Raw genomic sequence first — 24,029 nt, 5'->3', positions numbered from 1 at the left:
TCTTGGCCGACGGCTGGTATACGAATGTCTGTTTCAACGCAAAGATGTAAAAAATTGTTTACCTGATTCTACCTGATGCGAAAGCAAAGGCTGGTCAGTAAGTGATTTTGTGGAGCTCCTATCATATCCAATCAGGGGCCCTCGTGGCTCAGTTAGTTAGCGCGCTAGCGCAGCGTAATGACCCAGGAGCTTCCCAGCAATGCGGTCGCTGTGTAGCTCATGCTGGCTTCCTCTCCGGCCGTGGGAAGGTCTGTCAGCAACCTGCGGATGGTTGTGGATTAGCCCCGGGCTCTGCCCGGTTTCCTCCCACCACAATGCTGGCCGCCGCCGTATAAGTGAAATATTCGTGATTACGGCGTTAAACGCCAATCAAATAAATAAATAAATAAATCTTATCGAGTGACCAGGTTATATCATCCCTAACAAAGTTGTGGACCTCTCACTAGAACACTATGCAGACAACAGAAGACATGCCACTCCAACCAGTCACCGTGCACGGACACCGCACACAAAAACACTTGTGTTGTTTGTGACACAGTCTTGTGTCATATTTGAGCAACCCTACCTTGTGTTGAATTAACACAAGGTCCTGTTTGTGTTTTATTTAACACATATTTTTGTGTTGTAACACATTTCAATGTTGAATGAAACAAGACAAGTTGTTGTGTTAGATTTAGACACAAGTGTTTTTTGTGTGCGGCGTAGGGTGTATTTGTCTTATCCTCTTCCGCGGAGCGCTAAATGAGCGAGTAATTGAGCATTTCACTATTCAGCCTTATTGGTGTTTAGAGAAAATAAATCTCAGACTTTGGTTAAAGGGGCCATACTCGGCCGAACAACTGGAAGTTCAGGTCAGTGCTGATTGATGGAGCGTCGAAGAACGATTTAGTGAAATGAGCCAGCAAGAGAAATACAATGAATGAGACAATGAATCCCTGAATTTTAACTTTTATTTCCACAGGAAACAACTCTATTTCACGGTTCATCTCAATTTGCAGTATCACAATTCAACATAACCATTGATTGTAACCTATGGGTTCAAATTTATGACTCGCACCTTGCACTCTCAAATACAGACGTGTGTCTTGCAATTATAGTTCAGTGTCACTAACATCATATCTTACTCTCTTGAATTTCATGAAGATGGTAACAGAAATAAAAATAACTGTACAAAATGAAGAGGAGACAAGCATCCCTCAAAATTAATTAAATGATAAATAGATTGCCAAAGCGCAAAGAAATTTGTCGATAGTATTTCACTTGGTATAAGTTATCACTGTTTGGATGTAAATGTTAAGTCAGCAGGTCTACACAATATCCTTGTTGTTAACAACAACAAACTGAAAGAAAACTCTATGAAGATGGGACTGCCTTTGTGGTCCCAGATAAGAAGACCTTTCTGTTTCGCTATTTTTCATTTGTGAAAGGCATGGGGTTTCAGGTACATGTTTAAATGTATACAGCTGACAATACAAGACCTTAAAAATAATGTTGGAAACTCGATTTTTCAAACATATTATCCAATGATAAAATGAAAGTTTCTACTTTTTGATTTTAAAAGCAAATGGAACATTTCAAAAATACCATCTAGAATTCCGATAAAACAATAAACCCCCAACGTTCTACAGCAGTGAAACAAAGAATTTCTGTCTTTTTTACAGTAACTTTTATCAGCACGAGTGGTCAGAATATCACAAAGACCGCTATGAGCATAAAAGTGGTACAAGTAAATTTCAAGCGACAAAGTAGAAAACGTTTAAGGTTTATAACATTAAAGTCAAGGCATCACCACGTAAATGTAACAAAGGTTTTACAAGCTTTCGATCCACAATAGATCCGGGAACAATAGTGGTAAGGATAATGATCCCGTCATGTGGATCGGAAGCTTGTGAAACCTTTGCTACATTTACGTGGTGAGGCCTTGACTTCATTATTATTATTATTATTAAACCCACGAAGAACTTTGAGTCTTAAGCAGTAGAGAGTTTATGGTTTAGTTTAACCGTTACGGAATCGTGTACATCATAATACTGAACTGTGCTTTTCGCAAGACTAGTGGGAACGCTGCCAAATTATTAAAAATGAAGCAGGTGGCACATTTTAGAAAATCTTTGTCAACAACCTTTATATAACATTGCATTACTGCAATCCTATAATGTTGCATATAAGTTTCACAAGAATAATCTTTACGTGAACGAAAGATGGGAAAACATCACAAACAAATGGCAGTAACGGTGCTGTGGAATTCTTGCATGTTAGAAAATAACCCCCAAAATCTCATATAATGTGAGAATATCATGCAACATGCAGTACTTTAGTTTCTAATCTCAGAAGACAGGCTTATCTCTTTTTTCGACCCGCACCAAACGACATCAATTAAGTATTTCTGACCATTCCATTAACACTTTAAAGCAGATGGGATTACTGTTTACCTTGTTCCCAACACTATACCCCCAAACCCCAAAGAGTAGTTTTGATTTCCTTTCATAGTACAAAAAGTCGCAATTACTTTGGCTTTCTTTTATTTTTTTTATAATCAGAACCTTAGGAACGCCACAGATTATAATTTTCTCTCGACCATCACCTTAATACCTCAATCAAAAGGAAAGTTAAAACTCCCAATGTCATGTTTATACAACACAGACACACCCGATCACTTAGTTCTTCTTTCTCCCCTCATATGTTACAGAATCTCCCAAAAGCGTTATCCAGGTAGAAAAAGTGTTTGACTACACACGCAGAGCTGTGACATACAGAATGAGAAACATCAATTGCTATTCTTATTGCAACAAAATGTAATCAAGAGAAGAAAATCTTTACGAAAGGAAATACCCGTCTGAGGATTTGATTGGAGCATGGTGGTATAAATATTCATATTTACGACTGGAATTTCCTCTTCGCATATCTTGCTTGCTAAACATCCAATATTGGCCTGAAGCAACCATTGTGCGCCAGATTTCAGAAAATATCTATTTAAATTACAACCTTGGAAACAAGAATCTTTCAAAGGTGTATCTTTGAAAAACAACAATTACCCTGGTTTGCACATGGGAAACAACAACAACAACAATTATCAAGATAGTGCATGGGGGATACGATGTTTTGTCGCCGTTGTGCAATATACACACACACACACACACACACACACATATATATATATATATATATATATATATATATATATATATATATATATATATATATAAGAGTGGACTTCAGTTGTAAAATCAGAAGGATTGTTCAGAAATTCATAGACCTCCGTATTCAGTCAATGTCAGCATCAGTTCTACAAAGCAATGACTTCTTGACACACTTTAATTTGGCTATACCTTCACGAGTATTTCAGTCATAAAACGACAATCAGTTTGGCCTAAGGCAATTTATGTATGCATATAAACAAAACACCAAACACGCCTGTAAGTGACTTCATTCAGTGAAAAACGCAAACAAATTCCGTCAAGAGAGCTGTTACGGCCAAATATTTCATGTAAACCTTTTTGACATTCACGAAAAGAAAATATTAAAATCGACTGATAAGAACAAAAAGCATTGGAGTCACAAACTGAAGATGACGAATACATAAATCAATTCACTACGACATGTTTAGCGTTGTATCTCTGTGCTATATGCACTTCTTACCTAATCTCTCGTGATATTGCACACAATGTAATACATTATAAATGTTGATGGCACATTGTTGGAAAACAAATTCATCAGGAATCATAAAATCAACATTGTGACTGTGAAGATATCAACAAACAATAAATTAACTGTTTCTCTTCTGCGATAAATTACCGTGGCGAAACTGGTTAAATGGCAAATGTATTTTTCATCTTGTATTAAAAATCTCATGAGACCACATAAATCAGCAGTCAACCTGACTGTCCTTGATAAAAAAAAATGCAGATATGCTTAATAAGTGGCTTCAACGACATTCACCCAATTTACGCACATACCTAACACCTACTCGCGTACTGACAAACGTGCTAGTATTGCTTTGTAGTTGATTGCATGTCGTTAAGGTGCATGGAAGGAGGGACGTCAGGTGTGATCACAGATACAGCTCTACAAAGGTTGCTATCAAATTAACAATCTACACCAAACCTTCCTTATCTAGAGAGGTGTGCGATACCCGAATCTCAATGGCGTCAGCCATAAGACGGTCCTCCTGTACGCTTGTGCTCTGATCACGGATGTCCTCTTCCATCTCGTCATCCTCCTCTTCGTCATTACCTTCATCTTCCAGTGTTTTAATATCTGTCAAATTCATCTCAGAAACGACCAGCTTGGCGATATTGCTGATGCTATCGCTGTCATCCAGCGAGATTTGCCTCAGTCGATGGCGGATCACTCTCTCCATCTTCCGGCATTCCCGCTCCTCCGCTTTCTTCAGGATTGCCTGTTCGTTGAGGAACGCGTCCAGTTTGGAGACATTCTGTCCGTCCTCATCCTCCTTCATGGAGTCCATGTAACGCCCTCGAGGAGTCTGCGGGCTTCCGTTCGGACTGATGTCCATCATGCAAGACGTGTCGATGTCGTCTGTGATGCTAGTGTACTCAGCCCTCATGGGCGTCAGAATGGGGGTCATTGGAGGCCTGACCATGGCCGAAGGGATCCACATCTCATCTACGCGGCTATGGGAGACCGGGGTGGAATAAGGAACTCCTGAAATCTCTGCCACTGGAGACATCGGTAGTTGGATAGGTGGGTTGTGAAAGTCATTTCCCATAACGGCATTGGCGATAGGTATGGGATCTGAACGTATGAGGACTGGAGAATTCAGATTTTCTCTGCCCACGTTGGGACAGTCCTCCTTTGGCTTGTCTGGGTCTCCCAGCGTTAACGATGTGGGCGGTTGGTCCTTGCTGCTTGTTCGAGCAGTTAGTCGCCGAAACACGGATGGTGAAGGTTGTTTCCCCTGGCTGGAGTGAGAGCCCGAGCTACAACTAACTTTTGCAGGGATATTTTCATCACTACTGCTGGATTCGTCTACAGCCTTGTAAATGTTTAGCCTAAGCCGAGAGGTTTTTCCTTGCCTCCTCTGTAACAGACCTGGACTGATTGGCACAGGGTGGTGAAGTCCTGTGCTAGACACTCGAGGAATGGAAGCTGAACTATGGGACGTTGAACTTCTGGAACCAGAACGGTGAGACATGGGAGCTTCCCCAGCTGACAGACTAACGTGCTGGCCAAAGTCATTTCTGGCAGATTGCGTTCTCCTGCATGCCATTGTCTCCGAGTCGCTGCGTCTCCGATGAGCGCGAGACAAACGCGTTCTGGAACTGCGTGGGGTCCTCTGACTGTAGGAACGTTGGAGCTGGCCCAGAGGAGAAGGCCTGGAGAGGTATGTTTTACTGTAATCAGTAAACATCTTCAGGCATTTCTGCTTGACAGGGCGCTTGGAGTGAACCAGAGATGGGGTAGGGATGCTCTTTAGGGAGTCATCAGGGACATGATCTTCGGCGTTCATAGGGAATATGGTCTCTTCTCCGGAGCTCACAATCACTGAAGACGACGTTTCTTTGATGGGAATCGTGTGACTTGTCTCCACCTTCAGACCCTCCTCTGTGGACAACAAAGACTCATGGCTGGGAACAGATACCATACTGGTAGGTTGAGTCATGTGTCGGTTCATGAACTCGTACACTAGACTCAGGGTGCTGGAGGTCTGAATGGCCACCTCCTCCAGCTTGGACAAGCGGTAGTCCATTCCCTGTAGAGACAGCTTAATGCAATTTTCCTTCTGATTCATGTCATCCATACGCATGGTCATGTTTTCAATCCTGAAATTACAAGGGAATTATTGTTAATTGTTGGGTCAGGCTTAGGACTTGTGACATTCTGTTTTGAATGAATTTTTTGTTGTGCTTTTTGTTATGAGACATACATGAACACTTCATCATTTGGCATCATTACTATGGTAACTTAGTAACTAAGGTAACTTAGTAACTAAGGAAACTTAGTAACTAAGGTCAATAAGATAAAAGATGATATATTAACTGATTTACATCCGAGTTACTTTATACCTTGGGAAAATAATCACATCTGCAAAAACAGATCAAATTATGGTATTCAAAACGCTCCAGTTACACAGGGCAGGGTCATAAATGTTGTAACACATACGTTGTTATGACTTTTATACTTTATTATCTATGAAGACATGTGTCTGAAATTCCGGAGTGTCTACACGATATGAAGAGCCTCCATCAAGGCACCAACCTTTCATTTGTGACACGTATTCTCTCATCAGAGGATGACTGGAACTTGTTCTCTTTCTCCCTGAAATAATCTACCATACACTCCTCCTCAAAATCGTGCAGTTTCTCTTTGTCTTCGTGAGACAAAAACAGTTCTGTGGACACAAAATAGACATTTAAATATATTGATGGATTAATGCACTCATACAAAATATGCCCTTGCCTATGCCACAGTGAACAATTTGTAGGCATATATTATCATGGCAGTTAGAGCTGATGGCACATCTTCAAGTTTGTGAACAAGGGCCATGTTAAGACTAGCCTTTAAACATATACGACCATTTTCGAAGGGCAATACATGTACTTCAAGCAACTCAATAATTTAACGATAACTTTAAAGATAATTTAACGTCCAATCTTCTTTAAGTAAAAAAAAATGGCTCCATAAGACGGCTTATTGTTCCACATGTAAGCCCGAGCATGTTTATTTAACCAATACCTTGTGTCTGAATGTCTAAATGCATATGATATAAAGAAGCAATGAAATCCTGGACGTTCTTCCTGATCACAAACCTTGCAGTCAGTCCATCAATCATTTCACATAGACAATTTCACACGTGTACATTCCGTGTAGTGTATAGAAAGGACGTACAAAATTCACCATGTATTATTGGAGGATCATGGCATACATCTATTCCAATAACTACACAATGTGATGTCATATTCAGCACTATATCCACTTACTAAGGCCATTGTCGAAGTAGTCCCTCTTGCCCTTACATCGACGTTTGATGTACTTGGCAGCTAGATAAAGATGACTAAACACAATCAACGGGGGAGGCAGGATTGGCTTCATTTCATACTCAATGATCAAATGATAGCGCTGGAACTTCCAAATCTCTCGAGACATTGCATTGTTTCTCAGGAAAGTTGCACTGAAAGACAAAAATTTTCATTGACACAGCCACTAACTGTATTAGATACTTGTTTAATCGTATGAACTCATTCATGGACTACGAATTTGAACTTTGATATGGAATTCATGCCTGGAATATCCAGTCTGCCCGCCATCATTGAAAACTGATGACCGCTTCTCTCTTGTATGTTACTGGCCTTATTTCTTATTTGTATAATTTCTTACATACCTTTGTCTTTAGGAGCTAGTGTTCAACGTTGTTTTAAAAATGGATCTTGCGATTATCGACTTGGAACGCCCTTTACCGAATACGAATGGTATATGAATGTCGGACATGACGCTTATATTTAGCACAATGGACTCCAAAATTTTACAAAATACAATGTTCTTTATTTTATCAGAAGATAGGTACTCAAATTTAAGTACAACTTATCTTTAAAAATATTTCTTCACAGCAGGAGCTTGATATACATGTAGTTTCCCCAGTGGGTTACTTACTTGAATCTAGCGATGAGTAAGTTGACCATAAGTATGTTGGCCACTAGAAGGTACATGGTCATTAGAGCTGGGGACACCCAAGATCCATATACACAAGAGTCGGACTCTGTGTCTTCACAGGCTGTGGAAACAACATCATGCTATTAGTATACCTCACTTAGTACTGTGGATTTCATTGGGAAAACAGATGACACCAAAAGTGCATTGTTTGTCACAGTATAAACCCTGAGGGGTTATCCCAACACGGCATGTGGTGATTAACAGACTTGTCCTATGATAAACTATCAGTTATTATTCATGTCTATTCAGAAGAACTATACAAACCTCATAAGATGAATTTTTTTCACTTTGCCAAAATATCTGCGTATGATTGTTGGTGGAATAAGCATCCTCGAGGCCTAGTCACTCTGCGTTGTTTTAATACTATTGTATGTTAAATGTTATGACAACACAGTATTCCGAGTAATTCTAGACCAGTGATGTCTAATAAATTGCAGTTAACATCACTGCATTTTTTCACCGAATTCTGCTTAAGCCATAGTGCTAGGGGGTGTGTAATTTGCTGCTATTTATGCACTCAGATGAACAGTTAGAATAAAACCCTAATTGAGATAAACTGACAAGAGGGCATATGGCACTCCATACGTGTGACCACTTGCCAGCTCTCACAATGTTGTCGATGCTCTGTTTTTTTTCTCTATGCTGAATGCCTTTATTATGTTGGTAATAATTCCTTGGAGACAGTGAGAACACCAGACTATGGTGTGCTTGGATTTGACTTTTAGAATAAGAAAATCCTTCGTTCTGATTCAACCATACATGCAGGCTTAAAACAATGTCTTCCTGTTTCTGGTCCCATCAGTGGCCCCCTTAGAGGCTGCTCAAGCTGCACTAATAAACGACGTTGTTCAGCCTTCTAAAGCTTGTGAGTCCCAATACTGCTTGGGAATCCACAAATAGAAATCTTCTGTAAGCTGGTTACAGCAAAAAGAACCAGGAGTCAAAAACAAAGAAAATGGGCTTTGAGGTGCAATTAGCAAACTAGGGCATGCATATTTCAAACATATGGGCTAACAAATAAAACATTTCCAAGGTAACCTACTGTTTATTAAATGTGAAAATGCAGTCTCTTATAAATGTCTAGCAGCTGCCACACGATGTGGATCTACTCCACCTTCAACTCAGTAAACCTACAATACTTTAAGATTTTTTCGCAAACATGCTTTTACCTTGAGCGTCCGTGCTGATGAAAATTTGATTAGAATTATTAGATGTATTATGCTAATCTATTTTGCCAGACTGATGCAAACAGGCAAACCAGAACTATTTCATACTGACATTATTCGATGGGTGCTATATAATCAGCGGTTCTCATTTCTCAGATAGACAGGACAGAATTGTTATGAGTCACGGAAACCACTGAATATCACAGCTGGAAATCTGAAAGGTTTGGCGACGTGTCAGATCTGAAAATGTCTGGGGGCACTACAGGAGGGTAACGAATGGTCATCCCGACACCCAGAGATTAGATAAGCACAAACCCCAAAGCCAATTACTTAAGGAAATTCTGATCAGATGACAGATGATCTGTAATCTGATTGGTTGAAAGAGTCAATAAAGTGTATTATTACAAATACAATAGTCATTTGCATAAGCTATTGGCTTTTGTCTGGCCCTCAGGTTGAATTTGATGTAATATCAACATGGCAATCTCAAAAACGATCCTTCCAATCTATCTGCATTATTCATTCATTGCACATCATTCAAGGACAAAATTTCACTCAAATCAAACTGACACACTTCTTTCAAATTGGAAACTCAATCACATATTGTTAGCTTATCTCACATTTCCTTTATACATCCTTCCTAAACACAAACCCTGCAGTCCGTGAACCATTTCACATCAATTATGCTAATCTATTTTGCCAGACTGATGCAAACAGGCAAACCAGAACTATTTCATACGGACATTATTAGATGGGTGCTATATAATCAGCGGTTCTCATTTCTCAGGTAGACAGGATTGTTATGAGTCACGGAAACCATTCAATATCACAGCTGGAAATTTGAAAGGTTTTTGCGACGTGTCAGATCTAAAAATGTCTGGGGACACTACCGGAGGGTAACGAATGGTCATCCTGACACACCTGAGGTCATCCTGAGATTAGATAAGCACAAATGCCAAAGCCAATTACTTAAGGAAATTCTGATCAGATGACTATGGCCAAAGCTGTAATCTGATTGGTTGAAAGAGTCAATGAAGTGTATTTTTACAAATAGACTGGTCATTTGTGTGAGCTATTGACTTTCGTCTGGCCTTCAAGTTGAATTTGATGTAATATCAACATGGCAATCTCAAAAATGATTCTTCCAATCTACCTTCATTATCGATTCATCGCAAATCATTCAGGGCCAAAATTCACTCAAATAAAAATGACACACTTCTTTCAAATTGGAAACTCAATCACATACTGTTAGCTTATCTCACATTTCCTTAATACATCTCAGTGAGAAAGTCACACAGAAGAGTTCTTTTCTTCTCTTCGGTACAAATACCCTGTTAAACTGGAGATGTAACAAAGCAATACAAAGATATGAATTACTAAAGCCATATTCAAGTGAGATAGACAATCATCAGGATAGCAACATGATAATGGCACTGGAGAATGGCACACTTTCCAGAAACTGTTTACCTAGCTTTTAGAGCAGAGCCTCATGGGAATGAAGCCATGGTGACAGGAGGGTACAACGTCAACAACCAAATGGTGTGTGCTTAAGAAATTGTAAACAGTCCACACGCAGGGGTCCAAAAGTGAAAGTCCATCACAGGCGCTGACACATCCTGCAAAATGGCTTTTGTTGACACACTAGATTGAGAATGATGAATAGATTGACGGATGATGACCTGAAAGTCTGGAGGTTTTTTTCCCTTCAATAATGGGAAAATGTGACCAGCTTTTACTTCGTATGGAAGACTCGCTTGGCTTGTGATTTTGAAACATCCATTTTGGACACATCAATAAAAAGATAACGGATGTACGTGCGAAATGGTAATAGAAATTTAAACGGGGAGGAAAAAAAACTAATGGAGTTTTTTTGTAAATTTGCCACATGTAGAGCAGTACTAGAAGAACCAGTGCAAGGAAGCGCCAGCTAAGTTCACAGCATGAGTAAAGACAGGAGGACAGAAAGTATCTACTTTCTCACGAATAATATATATACAAATCAAAATGAACGGCTAAAGCCTATTAATCACACATCTGGTTCAAACAGTTCAAGTCTTTGCTCGGTTCCTGGCAGTCAATAAAGTTCTGATCTGTTAACAGGGTGGAGAATAGTCCACTGAATGCCCGCTTTTACTTCAGAAGCCAAACATGTTTCCAAGCATTCTGCTCTTCCCTAAGTGAGTTAGGGAATGCGAGCTTGCCAGATGTTCTGCTCTTCCCTTTGTGAGTTAGGGAATGTGAGCTTGCCAGATGTTCTGCTCTTCCCTATGTAAGTTAGGGAATGTGAGCTTACCAGATGTTCTGCTCTTCCCTACGTGAGTTGGCAAATGTGAGCTTGCCAGATGTCTTTTTTGGACTTTCGCACATGCAAAACAGAAATACCACTGTTTACATGTAACATACTTCTGTGATGGCAATAATGAGATAACGATGTCCTTATGATCAAATGTTATTTTTGATGTTAAGGTGACCCTTGCTTCATTAATGAGTAACATTTATAAATATGAACCAGATAAAAATTACATTTGAATCAGATTACTATGGACACAGGAATGTTTTAATCTCAGGCAGAACCCGAAACAATCACTATCTAGGTGCGACTTTTAACTCAGCTGAAGACACAAATTGCAACCTTGACCTTTACATTTCAAAATGTTTAATGTCACCATAAATTCTGTTTTCATTACAGTCAATGTAGACAGTTGCGCCAGAACATGGGAAAGTGACAATTAATGGTAATGAAAACAGGCAAAGCAGATAAAGTGACACAACTGCTCCATGTTGACTTACACGAGGCTACCCAGTAACAGTCTAACTATATGGCCAATTAATTTACAACCTGACCCATCCCAAGTTAAATATTTTGTCGCACATGCCTCTGCTTTATTAGTCGCTGGGTGACACAGGAAACTGGCAAGCAAGATGAGAACTTCAGCTCAGGGTAATGAGAAGATGATCTGAAGCTAAGGAACCTTATACTCAAACTGACGCCCGAAGACTAGCACAGACACCACAGATCAAAGAAGGCAGGTAGGCCATTAATTACTGTATATATTCTTACCATCTACGTAGAAGGTTTGCCACCAATACTTATACATTTCCTTTATCTCAGCAATGTTGATCAGTTCTTAAAACAGGTGGAGAAAGCCGACGCCCTTTGCCAGTTAAATGACAATCCTCATGGCTTATAAAGTACCAGTTGAATATTTTATATGATTTAGACCAATAACTTTAAACAAAGCCATCTGACAACTGTTCTACACATTAAAATCTTGTATGTACATGTGAATTGCAGACTGAAATGGATCATCACTGGGGGACAACTGTTATCTTGGCAGCTCAAACATTAGTGAATGTCTTCATCAACACTGAACCATGCAATTAACAGATGCCAACCACTTGCTTTTCAAACTGTAGTAAAATCTGAATTGGATGAGTAGTGGGCAATAATTTATTTTCTAATTTCTGTTTCAACTGGCAAAAAAAACTCCAAAATGCTTTTCCTTATGATAACCTGTAAAAAATTACATACACAGGCTATAAAGCCTGAGCAAATGAACAAACCAACACAAACTGACACAGAACCACCTTTCAACATATCCATCTGGGACCGGTTGTTCAAACGTGTATTAAAACACTTCTTAACACCAGTGTTGACCTTGACTCCTGGAACATTAGTCCTGAAGTTAATACTGGGCTTAACTGCTAATACACTTTCGAACAACTGGGCCCTGAAAGACAGAGGTTCCTGGAAAATAAGGCTTTTTACTATCCAGGCTTTGTGATCTGCATATTATTACCAGCATAATGACACAAAAATACAGGTAATGACACAAAAATACAGGTAATGGCACAAATACCATACAGCGGATGACTTTGACATCAATGCTTCATGGGGTAAAATTGCACCTAAAGGATAGACAGGTGACTTGAATGCACAAAAAGAGAAGTTAGAAACTACAGTTCATGGGGGGGTGGATCCAAGTAGTCCAAAATGAAAAATATCCTGGTGGTCATGATAAATGCCTGAGAGTATACTTGATATACTTACGATCAATTTCATCTGCGAACAGCTCTCCATATATCATCCAGTAAGGGTAGAAGAACATGTTCCTGACAATCCGCCATGATGGCTCTTCGTTGGGGAAATGGATGGACTGGCGCACTATTCCAAAGCTCATTAGAACAATGAGCAGGATAATGATGTAGTATGACATGTCCACCACCTGTCAAAACAAATAATCATATATAGTCTTGGAATATCAAGTTATTTTTATAAGACATTTTTGTACAGAAAATGCCAAAATGGAATGTGGATTCAGCAAATTGCCATCTTCGACAGATGTGCAACAAGCATGAGGATTCAGGTAAACAAAAGTGGAGCAAGTGTCAGTGGAAAGATAACATATAACTACATTCAAAGCTACCATCAATTGTTTTCTTTAACATTTGACTAAAAAAGGAGACAATCACTCACTTCAATGCTTTTGTGTATCTGTAAGCATCTAAATGACCAGCCTTTAGCAACCTGCTGATGAAACTTTCCCACATGACGTACAGACAGGCAAAGCTACCTTCAACTGCTTTTTTTAATATCTGTCTAACAGGAGCCAATGTCTCACCTCAATGTTTCTGTGTATTTATAAGAATTCCCGAGGCCTTGTCCCTTTGCAAGGTTTAATGTTATTGTACAGCAGTTCGAGTAATTCTAGACCAGTGACCTTCTACAACTTGTAATTAACAACACTGCAATTTTCAATCTAATTTTTGCTTAAGGGGTGTCAAATTTTTGTTTGAGCATTTACACGAACAGCTGGAATAAAACCTTGACTGAGGTATTAAACTGTCATGAGGCTATATTTCATCCATTATTTGTGACCATTTGCCAACTATCACATGACCATCGCAGCTGTGGTTTTACCCTATGTACTTTACGTCTTTAACTATATTCTTTCACTGCAATAGTTATAGATACAACACAAATATAGCCAGGAGGTATCCCTCAACTGGATGGGCGATGTAATAGAGATGCACAGCCAAATTAATGCACCCAACTCCCACATTCTGTAACCCTTGTCAAAGTTAACAGTAAGACAACAAATATTAAACTCCAGCTCTGGTACAATGAATATAAAAAAAAACCTGCTTTCAAAAAAGAAAAAAAAAAAACCAGAAATAAACAAATACTAAGTACAATAAGTTATCAAATGATGGGGCAGGGATAAATCCCATTGCTACAGTCATTAATTTAAGTCAGTTTGAATTCTGTCCTAGAGATAACAGTTGTTTGAATCAAAATAGAAAATGTCAGCATCAAGTGATGTACATGTGGAGTAGTAAAATTGATTTGAACTGCAGACCACAATTACATGTATCTGTCATGCAGTGAGACATGGATGTGCGCTTCAATCGATACAGCCCCTTAACAATTTGCCCAAATCACTGCATCTAAATGCCTTAGTTACTTTTCTTGTCATCCTAAAAAAGAAAACGTAGGATGTGAAAGTTGAGCAGAGATCAGGGAACAGAGATCACGTTTCTGACTCGCCACGTAAACCTAACACAACCCTGCCATTAATCAATTCTGCTGATGCCTGATAGGAAATCCGACATAAAAAATGAGTTACATGTAGAATTAGGCCAGGATTCCTGTGAACATGGTAACAATGTAGAAGTTTGCTGGTCCGTGCTTGTAACCACGAAGACGTAACATCACAGCCCCGTGTAACTCCACATCACCTGGACTCAAGTAATACTCTCAGACTGTACGGAAATTACACTAATCAGAATAAAATTACAATCCAGAACGAAGACCAACAAACCCATATAAAAAAGATGCAATATCATTAAAATTATCTATATCAAATCCTATCCTTTCTTTCTCAACTTTGGACAAAATAACATCAAGGCTGGTTTTTATTTACTCAGGCACAGAAGGGTTTATCTGGTGCGAGTGAGGCAGACAAAGCTGGGAAACAGAACTTTGAAACCGTAAGCTTCTTCACAGCACTATACAGATGATGTAGTTGCTATTAAAAGAAATTGACTGGAAAATGTGAAGAACTGAAGGTAGACGTGTTTGGTGATGGCAGTTATTTACGTAATCTCACACCTGTGAACTTTAGTCTTTGTGCATACCTTGAAAATCAAACCACTGTACAAAAGACATGCCACGCAAAAATTTTACCACGTGCCTTTCATTAAAACTTAATTAAATACCATTATATGAATATGCATATGAACACTTTCTTTTTTTGAAAAGTGGTTCATTAACCTTATTTTTTTTTTTTTGGTTTCATTAATTAAAACAAGAATATTTTAATTTTAATACATTAGGCGTCAGGTTTATGGATGATGGCAAGATGTTTGGGTCCAGACAAGACAACTACAAGTGATCAAATCTATTACAGGTGATCAGTAAGAGCCCTAATAGTATAAAGCAGACTAGGGACTGCACCACTGAGGTTATTATTTGGTTTTGTGCTTAAGGTATATTCAGGCAACACTTTAAGTATCTATGGTACTCTGTCAATTAACATATATGCATAAAACATTTGCCAAAAGGTTGTAAATTAGGCCTCATAAACAACTGCTTGTTTCCCATTATTGTCTGTCCTGACTACACGATTTTTAAAATATTTTTTCTTTTTCAATCGTGGCGAGTGTGGCATTTCCAATGGTTGTAAAGAGGCATAATGGACTGTGTGCAGTTCCACACGGGTGTATTAAACGAGTGATTGACTGATCAATTTCCAGGATGTACCCTTTATAATACTGGTTTTCCAAAGCTCTGAACCTATTTATGTCCAAACTTTTTATTCTTTCTATGATTTAGTGCCAGTTCCCACCCCCACCCACCAAAAAAGAAAAGAAAAAGAAGTAAATAAATATTACATTTCAAGGCTGACCACCCAATTCTTCATGAGGTTCACGATGGGGAAAAGAGTCATTTTTATGCGGTCTTATCCCCAACCATTGGCTATAGCCTTTCTATTTTAACAGGAAAGCAATACTGCTTAAATAAGTGTGGTTCTCACTGGAATGATTACCTGTTGTGAGCTTGTCACAGACTACAATTCCTTTCTTTCAGTCTCTGTGGGTTTCGCAAAAGTGGCAATAACGTCTAAAGATTGCTCCCAAATGACATGCCGCGGTGCCTGCTCTAAGATAACTTATCTCTGGGCTCAGGAAAACATGGTCATTCACAGCCTAACAAAGAACAGTGTGCCTAGAGAGCAGGATGTGACACAAACAATGGATTTAAATTTCAAATTCAGCTTCAGGATGTGAAACACATTCCAGTGCTTGCGATAGGTATCTCAAGCACTGAAATCATTGTTTTCATCATAGGATTGATGAAAAAAGGTGATTCCTTCTATTAACAATGCAGAGTCTTGCAATTAGCACGGGGCATTTCAACCTTCATTCAATATCAATTTTACCAAAACTGAACGAAAATCAAGAGAACATAAATCAAGCAGCCTATCAAATAGCAGTGTAAATCATGTAGCTTATCACACAACAAGCATTCTTACACCGGGTAAACCACCAGCCTTTGGCAACTTCCTAATAAAACTTTCTACATGATGTACAGATATGCACATCATATTTGTGATACACCAGTGGTCTTAAACGAATGTTACACATGTACCAGGCAAATGGCCCCCATGAGCATACCCTTACACTTATAAGGTGTGCTAGAGGTACATGTATACTTGAGGTACATCCGAGGCGTACCATTGGCGTGTAGTATATCTGAACTAGGGGTTTGTCTTGGTAAAGTATACTTGAGGTGTGAGGTGTCTTGAAGGTGTATCTGAGGTATGCCAACCATGCAATTTACTACCTCAAGTACACCTATAGTACACCTCAGTGGAGGTGTACCCTCTAAATAGAGGTAAAAAAAATATGATGCCCGAGGTGTATCTGAGCTACAACCGCAGTATAGCTGAGGTACATATACATGCTTATAGGCAATTTGGATGTAGACTGTTTTCACTTTTATATTGATAGAAAGCAAGCTCAAAACACTTAAATATTGGCTGTATAAATAACAGATAAATGTAAGTAAGTTTGTAAGTGCATGCTGCTCTTAGTTTACAGTGTCCATCAGTCTCAGATGACACAACGACAGATACTGTCAACCCAAGGAATAATGAGAGTGGAAGATAAAATATAGAATTAAAAAGTACTGTACCGAAATACTGGGCACTGCCATTTCAATTTAAAAGATCCCAAAATTTTGAACCATTCAACTGTTTCTAGAGAAGGGCTTAAGATGTTGCTACTTCATTAGCTGGCTAAGCTCCTTTATATGAGAGTAGTATTCTCATTCTATAATGCTTTCCAAGCCTTTATGTTCAAATACATTGATCTAACAATTAATAATCAAAGAGGATAACAAAGTTGTGGAGTAGCCAAAGTACATGTAACAAAACACAATAGGAGGATTTCCGTAAGCTGGAGGACTGCAATGCTGCTCGAAGCCCTTGCAATTTTCGTGATATTGCATTAATTCCTCCTAACATAGTACTGGCAATCAGAAGCACATTGAAGCTGGAAAATAATCAATGCATATTAATCTTATGCACACACACAAAAAGAGGACAAAAGCATCCTTATTTTCAATCATTAGAAGCATAAATACTAGCGAGATTGGATATTCACAACTCTGAAGTTTGGAAAAATCATGTAATCTCAAGCAAACTAAGGGAAACTACAGTTGTTACATTAATTAGTACCAAATCAAGGGCCACATTCATCCACAAGTTCATTTTATGGTGAAGGTCATGTTTCTATATGCACATCTCTACATTTGCAATAGAAAATTATTTTTTGAAGAAAGGAATTCTAAAGAAAAATTTCAACCACATACACAAAAAGTTGGAAAACCAGTAGCTAAATCTGCATGCCAACACTTCTGCTACAGCTAAAAACTTTTTCCAGCAGATATCCAGCAACTTCCAACATGGATACCTACAACTATAGGCATTGAAGACCTATCACTCACCAATTTGCCAATAATCTTGACATAAGGACCAAGGTTCTTGTTGACACTGAGGATTTCAAGGATGCGGATGTACCAGAAGACGATGTCAATGGTGTAGAGGACTCGTGCGGCCATCCTCGAATCCTCATCCATCCTCAAGCACAAGGCCACCAGGAAGATCAATATCGCTGCACAATCCCAGACGTTCCAAATCTCGTTGAAATACACTGTCAACTTCACCCACAACCCTGCTGGCTCTGAAGCTATGATCTGAGGAAATATAGAACAGGGAATTTTCAGGTTATTGACTAGCCTTGTGACAGAGAGCATGGGGATGTGTAAAATATACAAATACATGTAATATTAATTAGTTAATTGTGGGAAGCAAGACTGCTTCAATTACATGTGAAAGTGATCAAGTAGAGAGAAGATATCTCTCACCAACCTCCATACCTTGTCATTTTTTTTCAGTTCCTGAAAAACGATCAATAGAATAGGTTTTATTCTTGTAAAAAAAAGAAAAATGTCCTTCCTGCTCAAGGGATACAGTGTGCCGACATCTTGATAAGAACCATTTACTGTTCCCTATACATTAAATATTTAACATTGAAGGAATAATTGTCATATCCGAAAGTGCAGTCTTGTATAACATGGATATGGAAACACACGAATGTTTCATTAAATAAATTAGACATTATGAATGATATGAGGGCAGACGGCATCAACATTAAAAGTTAAGGTATAAACATCTGTGAGCCAGATATTGCAGATCCTGTCCACTGTTTACCATGTCTTCTGAATAAACCAATACATACTGTATAGGTCATAAAAAAAAATCGCTTAAAAAGTGCAGCAAACAATGCTTATAAAGTAGTACTTTTTGTGCTATAAACATATTTTTCCAGGCTTCCCAACAAACCTCAAAACACCTTTCACATCCACTGTTAGAATCAGGTTTATCAGTTACATGTAAGTTCAGATCCATCAGTATTCTATTTACACGTATCTTTCAAACAACTCTCCGTCTGAAACGCAAATGAATGTAAACATCCCCAAGTGTAAATGCAAATACCTGAGAATCGTTAAGCTTTATCACAGCTCGTCAGCAGCCTGTTAACGTTTAGAGGTGGAAACATAATAAATTGATGAGAATGTACCGTGTGAACTGTAATACAATAGTGCATGTCAGCTGTGCGGTTAAGTGTTCCCCTTCCTCTGATAACAACCATGTGGTGAAAAACCATCATACTTCTGGGTATATAAAGCTTAAACACCAATGTTTTGATCTGGCACACCTCAGATTAACTGAGAGGCAATATTTGAGATATGACAGGTACCCAGTTCTCATAACACTTTGCCACCCAAAAAAGGGGAGGTGGAGAAAACACATCCTATCAATAGAAATCCTTCCAAAAAAAAAACAAAAAAAAAAGTGGAGACGGAGAAATAATTCCCACTGTATTTCCATGGCAACGTATAATGTACCCCACACCGGGTTTTGCATGCATGCACTTCACATGCTTCAGGATGTGCTGCCAAAAAATGTGCAAGATTTTGGCTAATTTGTATCTTGATAATGCCATCTATTTATATTGCTTCAGTGTAACAGGTTTGAGCTAAGAAAAACGACAGAAATATCTTGCAAGCCTACTAAATAGCATTCGAAACACAACTGATCCATAAACTTATTATTTAATCAAGAACTGAATAAATGAGCAGTCATATGTCTGATTATTTTTTATTTTCAATTATAAAATAAAAAAATTAAATCACGTTGATATAAGAAATTATGTCATTTTTAAACTTTGAATTTATCAAGGCTATTTATTAATACTGGTGTTCAATGAAGGCCTTACTCAGGAATATCTGACATAAATTTAAACCTAAAAACAATACCATTTACAAGTTACCTGACAAACCTCCATCTCCCATATATTTTAAACAAGAAGCATTGTGGAACTTTTGCTGCTTGACACAAGATATTGCATTTAAAATTCTTTCTCCGCAGAGCAAATAATAATCCTGAGGAAAATGCTGACAGAGGAAAATAACCAAACAACTTTTGCCTAGCTACAGCATGTTGTGGTGTAATTACCTTCTGGGGTTTACTGCCAAGCCACAAATCAGTGATTGCACCAAACAGTTTGCATATGAACTTTTTTTCATTTTTACACGTATGAATAAATACCGCAAAGGTGGCTAATGGGCCTCCATGACAATTTTTATATTGTTCATATCGAACATTGTCAGGACTCAATAAAGCTTTTATATAAAATGGGCATAGAATTTCTTGCAGTTTTTGACAGCAAGCAGCATCTGTTGCCATGGTATTTGTTACTACAAAGCCTCTATCTATCTAGGCCATGTGACTTTCTATACTGAGTCTACTCCAATAATCCATATCCTCTGACACAGTGAACCAGTGCGATTGGGGCCAGCATGTATTTTAGGAGTGCTGCTGAGCAGTTTGCAATACAAGCTCTATTGACTTTACCACCAAGCATTTTAACCAGCTATACCAGATTCTGTGGCGATCAAGTGAATTCTCTGCTCGGTTAAAGGGCTTGATTGATTTCCTACTAAAATGTGATCTGTCTGAAATGTTAGCCGAAGTTCTCAAGAGCTTTAATGGATATGCTCCATTCGGGAGCACTGACTGGTTGCATCAGGAACAAGGAAATAAGCTTTTAAATGCTCAAGGTAGAGGAACAAAGGAAACTGAATATCGAAGAGGGAAAAAACCTTAGTGATGGAGAAACAACTACAAGCAATTTTATTTATGAATAACACTTTTTTGCACATTAAAAGTGCCTTGTGCAAGAAAGTGATTGGAGGCTAAAAGTCCAATGACAGAGTTATAACCTTCACAACACACCATAATCGCAAAATTAATCAAAAATGATGTTAAATGAGCAAATTTCCATGTTTTGTCCATTCTTTTTACACAATATTGCACACTGTGACACTGAAAACCTGTTTAAGTCATTAACCATGTGTAAATTGTTTCCACAAAGATATAAGAAAAGAGCATGATGTCAATCAGTTTGGATCGGCTAAACTGTCACAGATTTAAGACACGAGTAATAAATTCCGCCAATTTTCCCCAGGCATTTCATTATTACGGAGCCGGACCCCGTGCCAGTGTAGGTTTAGTGTCTCCAAACCAGAGCATCAGACTGCTCACGCCACCTATTCCCCAGGATATTGATTGGTCCAGCTATTGTTGAGGCAGGCGACTTACTACATGGGCGGCACTAACTCGACAAGACAACAATATAGGACTTTACAAGACTTGTGGCTTAATGTGAACACTTAAATCATCTAAAAGGGGCCTGGCAGCTACTTCTTTCCTGAGAAACCAGCCAATTGGAGAAGAATGCCTGTGCCATAGGGTCCGGGACAGATATTAGTCTACATGTTCCAACAAGAACCTTTACTTAATCCACTTTCCCTGGATCCATACTTGGCCTATCATCCCTGAAATTTGAGTGTCAGTTTCCCTTGCTGGAAACGTAGGTACAGTGAACAGACGAAGCTGGTCTACAAACAGCAACCCTAAAGACTTTGATAAGGTGAGTTTGGCATGATCATTCTTTGTTCCTTCCTCCTATGTCTTGGACATGAGAAGCTGTTCTTTGTCTTAAGTGACGATTAACTGTGTAGAAATGTTCTGCACAAATACTGCATGACAAAATACTGTATTTGTCCTATAAATTCACCCAATCAATGCATTTTTTAAAAAGCAAAATAAAGGTCATAAAATATTACTTTTGGTGCTGAAACGGACACATTTACAGTAGGTTATCATCCTGCTTCCAAACAAACTTGAAAGCACCTACATGTAGAATCAATCAATCTAAGAATCAGACAAAATCAGTAACTCTATATGTATTGAAGTCATGGACAAAATTTTAAGTCATATACAGTACATGTATAAGGATACCAAAGTTTGCTCTTCATTTCTCTTCCTTAATGAGCTCTTCATTACCCAGTCTACCACCACAATCATGAATATATGAAATCACTCTTGCTTTAATAATTAGCTGAACTATGAATGATTTCAACTGTAGAAGACTAACCCTTGACGAACAATGATATTTCAGTCACACTACTGCACCTGAAGCATATAAGATGTATGTACATGTATATGGGTGAAAGGACTACAGGGTTAATATAACTGAGGCAAATATCAGATATCAGTAATTAATAACACCGGTCAAACCTAACACAATTGTACATCATCTCTTTCAGTCCCAACTTCCCCTCTTAGTATCTTTCAGATCTCGGTACTCCAGTCTGAATGACCCCATTTTTCAATCAGGCTGTCATTTTCATGTCAGAAAATAGTGGCAAATTGCAATATGCAACACATTTAACTTGCTTTTAGGCTGAAAACAAAGGCCAAAAATTGGTACTCCAACTGTCACGATCATTACTGACATTTTGGCCAAGAACAATTGATTATTTAAAGGTACACTAATTAATCCAGCAACTAAACCTTTACAAAACAAGGCCAATGGCAATTCCAAGCTAAATAATAATTAATAACAATTCTACTAATTTTTCACAACCTTTGCTATTTTTTTTAATAATAAAAATAATAAATAAAAAATATTCCTATGTTAGAAATGATTACTTTAAAGAATGTCTGCAGTGTACAACAATGGATCATTTTAAACTTGAATCTTCTTCATTGAAAGATGAAAGCAAGTTTTGTCTAATAAATGAAACGATATTCATGCCAGTAAAACAAACTTTACAGTGCAGCCATAGGTCAATTCAATGAAAACAAATTACCACTTGTGGCAGAAAGCAGTCCTCTAAATTAGGTATAGGATTACGAGCTTTAAATTACCTGGATATAGAGTTTGAGGTACAGGTATACTGATTAATGAGAAACCATCGTCCCAGTTATATTACTTTGTATCGATCCATACATATATGAACATAAAAATATGTTTCTGTGTACGTAGCATGTCAAGTAGATATTAACCTAGTTTTTTTTTAATCATCTGATCAACACCTGTTTTATTCCACAATCAGAATAAAAGTCCTTGTGGGCTTATGTTAATAAAATACACCTGACTCAAAATAAATCAAGTTTCTTGAATCGTGAATCTCCTCAACTCAGTTCATAGTTAAATGAATGCAATTACATGTATAGCCTAGGGAGTGGAGAGCCATTTTAGAGCTTCTTTAGGCCAGAATACCACCTCAGACCAGAATACCCTTTTGCAGTGCATGTACCTTAACATTTAAAAGTTAATGCCCCTGACATAATTGGTCAAAGTAATTTTCCAGCTAGTCTTAGATCTAAGGTCTTCCAAACCACCTAGCTGAGGTCAGAGATGAATTGATTGAGTACCCAATTAGGGATACAAATAACAATGGTCAGCTGCACATAAGAGTACAGTATGGCAGGCAGCTGGGGTACCAAAATGAATAGCTGATACATACACTGGAAGGAAGTTCAACCTGGATCCCAGGGTGCCAGCCTGATAGCTTTACATGGTGGGAAGCCCGCTAAGCACTACACATAGCAGAAAGAAAAGGATATCTGTAGTTTACAAACTAAGAATTAAGTCATAATTATTGCTTAGAAGTCAATGGTTTTCCATCATGTTTTACATTTTTATCTAATTTCTTGTCGATAATTGCACTGATTTGATTGGTGTTTATAATGCTGTATGCAAGAACATTTCACCTACACAAGTGTGGCCATTAAACTTTTAGTAGTTTACAGAACCAATTCTTATCTATGTAAAATGAAACATTTTTTTAAAGAAAACAAGATGACACTGAAAAAACACTGAAAAAAATACAATAAAAAAGTACATATAAAAAAACCTAAGTACTATTTATCTTGACAACAGAATTTTTTTTTCTACAAAATATTCAATAACTTCCAATATCCTATAAATATTCAATACTAATAAATAAATATTGCAGAGGAACTCATAATATCTTTAAATATCAGGTGCTATTATTACAAAAAATCTAATCAAACCAAATGCAAGTCTTCTAGGAATAAATAAATTATCATTTTTTTTTTTTTTGCACAAACAAAACATGCAAACACCATTAAAGTCTTCATTTTTTATCAGTGACATTCTACGCAACATTTTTTGGGTATAAAATTACAAGGAGCAGCACTTCATATAACCTGAATGTTTGAACTCAAACTTTCCTAGGCAGAACTGAGG

The 24,029-nt window shown here is 38.0% G+C and overlaps 1 protein-coding gene across 3 annotated transcripts in view; it reads right to left on the bottom strand.

Moving 5' to 3' along the window:
• Positions 1 to 3,214: 3,214 nt before the first annotated feature.
• The window catches only part of LOC135472344 (transient receptor potential cation channel subfamily M member 3-like), a 181,158-nt gene continuing 160,343 nt past the window's right edge, over positions 3,215 to 24,029 (bottom strand). For all 3 annotated transcript variants that reach the window (XM_064751807.1, XM_064751808.1, XM_064751809.1), the window contains 6 exons: positions 17,848 to 18,096; positions 12,889 to 13,063; positions 7,612 to 7,732; positions 6,942 to 7,132; positions 6,220 to 6,352; positions 3,215 to 5,783 (listed from right to left, as the gene is read on the bottom strand). In XM_064751807.1, the coding sequence (XP_064607877.1) occupies positions 4,094 to 5,783; positions 6,220 to 6,352; positions 6,942 to 7,132; positions 7,612 to 7,732; positions 12,889 to 13,063; positions 17,848 to 18,096 (2,559 nt within the window). In that variant the 3' untranslated portion in view covers positions 3,215 to 4,093. The remainder of the gene's footprint in view (positions 5,784 to 6,219; positions 6,353 to 6,941; positions 7,133 to 7,611; positions 7,733 to 12,888; positions 13,064 to 17,847; positions 18,097 to 24,029) is intronic.

This window comes from Liolophura sinensis, chromosome 8, assembly GCF_032854445.1.
Source record: "Liolophura sinensis isolate JHLJ2023 chromosome 8, CUHK_Ljap_v2, whole genome shotgun sequence".
Lineage (NCBI taxonomy): Eukaryota > Metazoa > Mollusca > Polyplacophora > Chitonida > Chitonidae > Liolophura > Liolophura sinensis.
This window is presented reverse-complemented; position numbering and strand designations above follow the sequence as displayed.